This window comes from Trichomonas vaginalis (assembly GCF_026262505.1).
Source record: "Trichomonas vaginalis G3 chromosome Unknown ctg_168, whole genome shotgun sequence".
In the NCBI taxonomy this organism is placed as follows: Eukaryota; Parabasalia; order Trichomonadida; family Trichomonadidae; genus Trichomonas; species Trichomonas vaginalis.
Window position 1 is genome coordinate 1 of NW_026529255.1, and position 7,179 is coordinate 7,179.

At 34.6% G+C, this 7,179-nt stretch overlaps 3 protein-coding genes and 1 pseudogene across 4 annotated transcripts, besides 2 other annotated features; all 4 read left to right on the forward strand.

Annotated features, from left to right (window-relative positions):
• Positions 1–1,397: 1,397 nt before the first annotated feature.
• TVAGG3_1084990 (uncharacterized protein) lies at positions 1,398–1,634 on the forward strand (the record flags this gene model as incomplete). The annotated part of the gene is made up of 1 exon (XM_051256814.1): positions 1,398–1,634. The coding sequence occupies one exon, from the start codon at positions 1,398–1,400 to the stop codon at positions 1,632–1,634; it is 237 nt and encodes a 78-aa protein (XP_051075967.1).
• A 41-nt stretch (positions 1,635–1,675) lies between these two features.
• On the forward strand, positions 1,676–2,259 carry TVAGG3_1085000 (annotated as a pseudogene). The gene has a single exon. A coding segment is annotated over exon 1 (584 nt).
• Positions 2,260–3,851: 1,592 nt separating this feature from the next.
• TVAGG3_1085010 (uncharacterized protein) lies at positions 3,852–4,034 on the forward strand (the record flags this gene model as incomplete). Its single annotated transcript, XM_051256815.1, has 1 exon — positions 3,852–4,034. One exon carries the CDS (start codon positions 3,852–3,854, stop codon positions 4,032–4,034), a length of 183 nt encoding a protein of 60 aa, XP_051075968.1.
• Positions 4,035–4,181, forward strand: TVAGG3_1085020 (uncharacterized protein; the record flags this gene model as incomplete). Its single annotated transcript, XM_001288960.1, has 1 exon — positions 4,035–4,181. The coding sequence occupies one exon, from the start codon at positions 4,035–4,037 to the stop codon at positions 4,179–4,181; it is 147 nt and encodes a 48-aa protein (XP_001288961.1).
• A 648-nt stretch (positions 4,182–4,829) lies between these two features.
• Positions 4,830–5,768: a mobile genetic element.
• Positions 5,769–6,233: 465 nt separating this feature from the next.
• Positions 6,234–6,338: a mobile genetic element.
• The last annotated feature ends 841 nt before the right edge of the window (positions 6,339–7,179 follow it).

The window sequence follows — 7,179 nt, forward strand, 5'->3', positions numbered from 1 at the left end:
TTTGACCGACAAATATTAGCCAGTATGGTGGTCCATCTTCTCTATACCTCGGAATGTTTTCCAAGATATCCATAAACCAAGCATTTGTGTTGAACTAAAGATTTTTATCATGAGTGCTTTCTTTGTCGCTTTAGAAACATAGGGGTCCTTGTTTGGATTCGTCATTTTTAACCCATAAGAAATGGGTTTATTTGGCGCATTAGCAGGAGTTGCATCCAGATTTTACCCGCAGTGGGAACAATAGCCAGAGGTGTATTTGGAGTTGGAAGGAAGATTTTGAGTACATTAGGTATACTTAAAGAGAAAGCACAACCTATTATACAAACTGTACAGAAAGGTTGGGATGTAGCACGAGATGCAACAAATCTTATTCCAAATCCTGAACAAGAGGAAAAGTTCAAGGATGGATGGACAATGTAGGAAGACAAGCAGGAAACTATTATAACAAAGCAAATGACTACTATAACCAAGCAGGACACTATATGGACCAAGGTGAAAGATTCTTTAACAGAGGATATAACCATGCACAACAATGGGTAAACAATAACCAACCTCAACCGCCTCAAACGTGGGGAATGTAAAGTTTTTTATTGAGATGAATGAACAATACAGCATTGAGACAAATGGGTTCAAGATGGATTTGTCGACTTCCAGCAGTTACACAACGTGTTTGTCAAGTTCTTCCTATACCTCAGGAAGTTTTAGACGACTTAAAAAACCTAAACAACCAGTTGAAAACAAACCAAACTAAAATTTTTTACTGAGATGAAATGACCGAAGAAGTTGAAACGGTAGATTTGACACCACAAACAAAAAGTTCAGAACCATTGTCAAAACCTGTCAAAGAACTTACAGATGAAGAGAAAAATTCAATAATAGAAAGTGCCAGGTCTGAAATACAAACCCTAACTATAAAGTCACTTTTCATAGAAATGGAACGCTAGTATCTCAAAAAAGAAACAGACTCTCACAAATAAAATATTGAAGTCTGAAGGAGCTTTCGAGACAACAGATGGAAAAGTTTACTTCACTGACCAACAGTTCATTATAGAACATCTCATTGACTTAGAGTCAAAATATTCTAAACTTTACAACAAACACAAAAAAGTTGAAAGGAAACAAAAACAAATGGCATATGATATTTATGAAGATGTTGACGACACAACTGTTCCTGCAGGTGAGGTAAAGTCAGAGGAACCGAAAAGTGACGAAAAACCGATAGAAGAAGAAAAACCAAAAACTGAAGATAAACCAAAACCAAAGTTTAGTTTCCAAACTAAACCAAGTCAACCTTCATTAGCTGGTATGGGTTGGCTCAAAGACTTATGGCAGCAGGCGGTTATGTTAAGTAAAGAAAAAAATATTTTTTTATTTTTATAAAAATGCCCCCATATAGAATGGATAGAAAATCTGCTAGAATAAAAGCAGAGTTGCAAAGATATGGTTGGAGAGTTTCGAAGAATTTTAAATATAGGAAGGGAAGACCCATAAAAGTCTATGACAAACTGGCTGGTCTTCGCTACGAAATGGATTTGGAAACAGCACGTGCAAATTATCCAAACAGACTAGAGAGGTTAGAAGAAGAACGTCTTATGGACATGCCTTTCGATGTTAGTGAACATTGCATGAAGTAAAAATTTATTTTAAAAAAGTGACATTTTTTATTTTATTTGAAATGTACGCTGAGTTTGTTGGAGAAGACCGTTGGGAAACTTGTTTGTTAGATGAGAAATATGAAATTCACTGTTGTCAGTCATTTGAAGTCAGAAACAAAAAGACAAAAAGAGTTTTAAGCGAATGGGAGCGAAATGACGGATATGCTATTATGAAGATGAGTGGAAAACGCTATCTTAAACATGTTGTCATTGCAACTCATTTTATACTGAATCCTAACAATTTACCTTTTGTAGACCATATAAACCGTATAAGAAACGACAATAGACTTGAAAACTTACGTTGGGTCACTCGTTCTGAAAACAATAAGAACATAGGCAAATTTAGAGATATTGTATTCGAATTTGTCGACGAACTAGAAGATGAACAATTGAAATTACAGACTATGGCAAGCATACGTTTGAGTTTTACTACTATAGCGAAGAACAAGACTCTTTCTACTTTTATACCGGCGTAAACTATAGGAAATTACAAGTATATTTTACTAAGGCGGGCTATGCTTATGTAAACACTAGAGATACAGATGGAAAACACGTTCAAATACTTCTTAACAAATTCAAGAAGCTATATGGCATACTATTTTAAAACAATATATTTTTACATATATTAAATGCTTCAGGTTGAAAAACAAAGAACAAAAGTAGTAGATACAAAACCGTTAGACTATATCTTTACAAATGCTGGTAGGACAATATCAGATGAAGAAATTTCATCCCGAATATACAGGTTTGACTATCCAATTCGTTGGCTTCAAAGTCCTTCAGATGCAAAGGCAATAGGATTTAGAAGATTTTGTTTTCAAAAAGAACTAACGCATTTATGTTCGCAGTATATTTTCATGGGCAGTATAAAGGTTCTGATGGTCTAATAGACAAATTTGACGAAATGAGAATCTTTACAGTTCGTTCAGACGAAAGTCTTGAGAAAACTCTAAATGACTTTCAAACTCAAATGAACAAATATTATTGGGAATTTCAAGAAAAATACGACTCTTTACTAAATGGAACATACTATCTGAAACTAGAATATGACAAGATGAACTCCACCGTTTCATTCAAAGATTGAAATTAACCCTCCAAGAGATACACAGTTTTTATTTGGGAAGTAGACAAACGTTCTTGGGCACAATTTCTTCGGTTACTAAACCAGAACGAACCATTACCACCAGATGGTCCATTTAAATTTATACTTCCACCAGCAAATTTGACAGTTTATAGAAACGTGTTTGACCCTCAAAATGTTATGTGTCATGCAAGTTTCAGTTCAAGCAACAATAGTTTTCTATGTATTGGTAAGGACTTTTATGACTTTGCTTTCTAAATTCTACGAACCACCTAGTAACAGTTTCTCTGACTTTCAAGTTTGGTTCACAACAAATGGTGTGCAACATATTATTCCATTGTACTATGACTTTTATCTCGAATTGTCTTTCATATATAACTACGGAAAAGTGCTGAAAAAGTGAATGTGAAGATATTAGAAAATAACATTTTTTTCTAACATCGTAGAAAACTCATGAAAACAATTTATTTTTGTGAATATGTAAGCGGCTCATAGCTCAGTGGTATGGGCTACCTCGTTAAAGGCGTCGAAGACCTCGGTTCAAATCCCGATTCGCGCAGGTTTTTTCCTTTATGCAGTGAAATTTCATGTACATAGGTTACTTTGGTGTTAGACCCTAGTGAAGAAAATAGAACGATATAAGTTTACATTTGTAAGGTTACTTTGGTGTTAGACCCTAGTGAAGAAAATAGAACGATATAAGTTTACATTTGTAAAGTTGGACGATAAAAATCTCTGCTACTGTCAGTAAAAGTACTGCTACTGTCAGTAAAAGTACTGCTACTGTCAGTAAAAGTACTGCTACTGTCAGTAAAAGTACTGCTACTGTCAGTAAAAGTACTGCTACCGTCAGTAAAAAGGAAAATTTGAGAGGGTTTTCGACGATAAAGTACTGCTACTGTCAGTAAAAGTACTGCTACTGTCAGTAAAAGTACTGCTACTGTCAGTAAAAGTACTGCTACTGTCAGTAAAAGTACTGCTACTGTCAGTAAAAGTACTGCTACTGTCAGTAAAAGTACTGCTACTGTCAGTAAAAGTACTGCTACTGTCAGTAGCAGTACTGCTAGTAGCAGAGATTTTTATCGTTGGTGGTCCGACGGTTAAGCCACAAACGAATGTCCCACGTCCCACCAACCCAGTCCATTCCCAAACCAGAGGAACCTAAAGCACCAGCCCCTGCACCTCAGTTCCAGCAAGTACCTCCGATTTACTACCAATTTCCACCTCAAGGTTACTACCCACCACAAGGCTTCCCGAACTACCCTCCTCAGCCTATGCCTTACTGCCCCAACCCTTGAATGTTTATGCAAAACCCTGCCCCACAATTCCAATTCCAATACAAATCGAAGAGAGCCCAAGAGTTCGAAGAAGGTCTGAACCGCTTACGCAAAGAGTACGCTACAGCCCCTATTGAGAGAAAGTTGTTCCCGGACCCAAAAATATAATTTAGGGTAGAAGGTTAGATCTAACCTCTTTTCTAACCTCTTTTCTACCCTCTTGAATTTTCATGACTTCTTCGTAAATGTTTTGTCAAGACTTCTTCGTAATGAGTGTAAAGGACCCAAAAATATAATTTAGGGTAGAAGGTTAGATCTAACCTCTTTTCTAACCTGTTTTCTACCCTCTTGAATTTTCATGACTTCTTCGTAAATGTTTTGTCAAGACTTCTTCGTAATGAGTGTAAAGGACCCAAAAATATAATTTAGGGTAGAAGGTTAGATCTAACCTCTTTTCTAACCTCTTTTCTACCCTCTTGAATTTTCATGAATTCTTCGTAAATGTTTTGTCAAGACTTCTTCGTAATGAGTGTAAAGGACCCAAAAATAAAGTTTAGGTGAAGAGGTGAGATCTCACCTGTTTTTTCACCTCTTTTTTCACCTCTTGAATTTGTCGAAACTTCTTCGTACATGTTTTGTCAAGACTTCTTCATCGTAATGAGCGTAAAGGACCCAAAAATATAATTTAGGGTAGAAGGTTAGATCTAACCTCTTTTCTAACCTCTTTTCTACCCTCTTGAATTTTCATGAATTTTCCCGAAATAAAAAATAAAGTTAGTTTTATTTTTATTTATTTTTTTATTTTGTATGTAAGATATGATTTCAACAATCGGCACAACAACACTTCAAACAACAACTTCACCAAACTCGTTAGTTATGAATCCAACATCTATGTTGGTAGAGATGAAAAACTTCATTCCTTCTTCATATACTTTCGAAACAGAAATCCAGAAGATAAAGCAAGAACTTTTAACATGTAATTTAGACTGTAGTGCGAAAGATGAAACAAATGAACAGTATCTTTATGAAATGCAGGACATTATTGACCATTTACCTAAATTGCCTGAAATTCAGCAACAAAAACTCACTATTCCTGAATTCGATGAAATAGAAGTCAAAGCAACTGACTCAGTAGAAATAAAGAAGTTCATTCGTAAGGTAAACTATGAGTTTCTTGGATTTCATTGCAACCATAAGGTTATGGACAAAGATTGCGACATGGTATATAAGAATGTTTCTGACCTTTACAAAACCCGGGAGTTTAAGACCTACGACAACTTTGTTTCGTTAGTTGCTGAATGTGTATGGCAGATAAGAGATAAAGATAGAAGAGGTAAGGTATGGAATGAACAGATAAAACCAACTGCTTCAGATTTAAAGAAAACCATTGACGCCTTGGTTGTTTTAGCAGGTAAGGTTTCAGAATATAACGCAAAAATGAACCCGCAATGTTCAAAATGTAAAGCAGCAATGAGGAAATATAACTACTCCGTCAAAGAGATAGAAAGAATGAGAAACGACTATGCAGATTTAAAGAAAGAAGCAGAAAAACCAGCAGAAGATAAAATGAACATGTTAGAATTTCTGAACAAAAACTATCCAACAGCAGAAGATTTCCTTCTATCTGACGTCAAGAAGAAATATAAAGAGACTTTCGGCATAGTTAAAACATTCGATATCCTCAGCGAAGAAATAGAAGCTACAAAACTGTTTAGAGTCTCACGAATTCATAACGTTTACCATGTAAAACGCTTATAAAATAACTGGGGTAGAAAAGAGGTTAGAAAACAGGTTAGATCTAACCTTCTACCCTAAAATATATTTTTGCTGAAAAATGACCAAAATTCTGAGTAAAATAATTTTTAGGGCTTGTGTCAAACCGTTGAGTTTTCACAAATTTTAAAAAATAACGTTTACCATGTAAAACGCTTATAAAATAACTGGGGTAGAAAAGAGGTTAGAAAAGAGGTTAGATCTAACCTTCTACCCTAAAATATATTTTTGTCTGATTTACGCTCATTACGAAGAAGTCTTGACAAAACATGTACGATGAAGTCTTGACAAAACATGTACGAAGAAGTTTTGACAAAACATTTACGATGAAATCATGAAAATTCAAGAGGGTAGAAAAGAGGTGAGAAAAGAGGTTAGATCTAACCTTCTACCCTAAAATATATTTTTGCTGAATTCAGCACAAAAATCTGAGTAAAATGGCATAAGATTGCTTCCCTTCGAAAACCGAGAGAAGAGATTCCGTACGAAAACAGTGAAGAACAGCGAGTAGGGAAAAAAACCTGGTCGCCTAAAACTCATGAAAATCATGAATTTCCTTAAGACAGAAAAAATAAAGTTAGTTTTTTATAAAATATTTTTTTTATCTTGTATGTAAGAACAGAAATGACAAACACTGAGTTTGAAACAGTTAGAAAAATAGACAATAACACCAAATTGGTTAGAATAGGTGATTTAAACGTAAGATACTCAAAGAAATACAACAAATATTCTTTGTCAGACATTATATCTCCATCTGGAAAGAAAACAAACGACTGGGTTAAAATTGCTTCTACTCAGAAAATTTTGACAAGAAATCCTGAGCTTATGATATCGGTAAGATTCTATGGAACTACAGCATATCTCATCGACAAAAGTCTTATACCAATAGTTTTGTTATGGTTAGACCCAGTTGTTGGATATAACTTCATAACATATGGTTCATTCGATACGGAACGTTGCAGTAAGGCTTACTTTACATCGTTCAGAAACCGAAGGACTTCAATACAAAAAGATATAGATAGGAAAACATATAATATAACTCAAAGATATGACAGTACAGTCAATAGAGTCAAGGTTGTGTTCGTTAACGATGAGAAGCTGCTGAAAACAGAACTACTCGAAAAGTTTGAGAAATGTATGGCTCCACGAAAGGTAAAGAACGTTTGAAGTAGATGAGATAGATAAAGCTATAAAATTATTTGACGAAGTTGCTGAAAAAATACATGTAAAGCGTTTATTTTGGTCTTTTGTGAAAGTCAGAAAAAATAAAGTTATTTTTTATAAAATATTTTTTTTATTTTGTATGTAAAGACAGATATGTCAACAACCGAGAACACAACAACAGTTATAGTCATAAGCTATAAATGAAGAATATGAGTACATACAGTTTAAC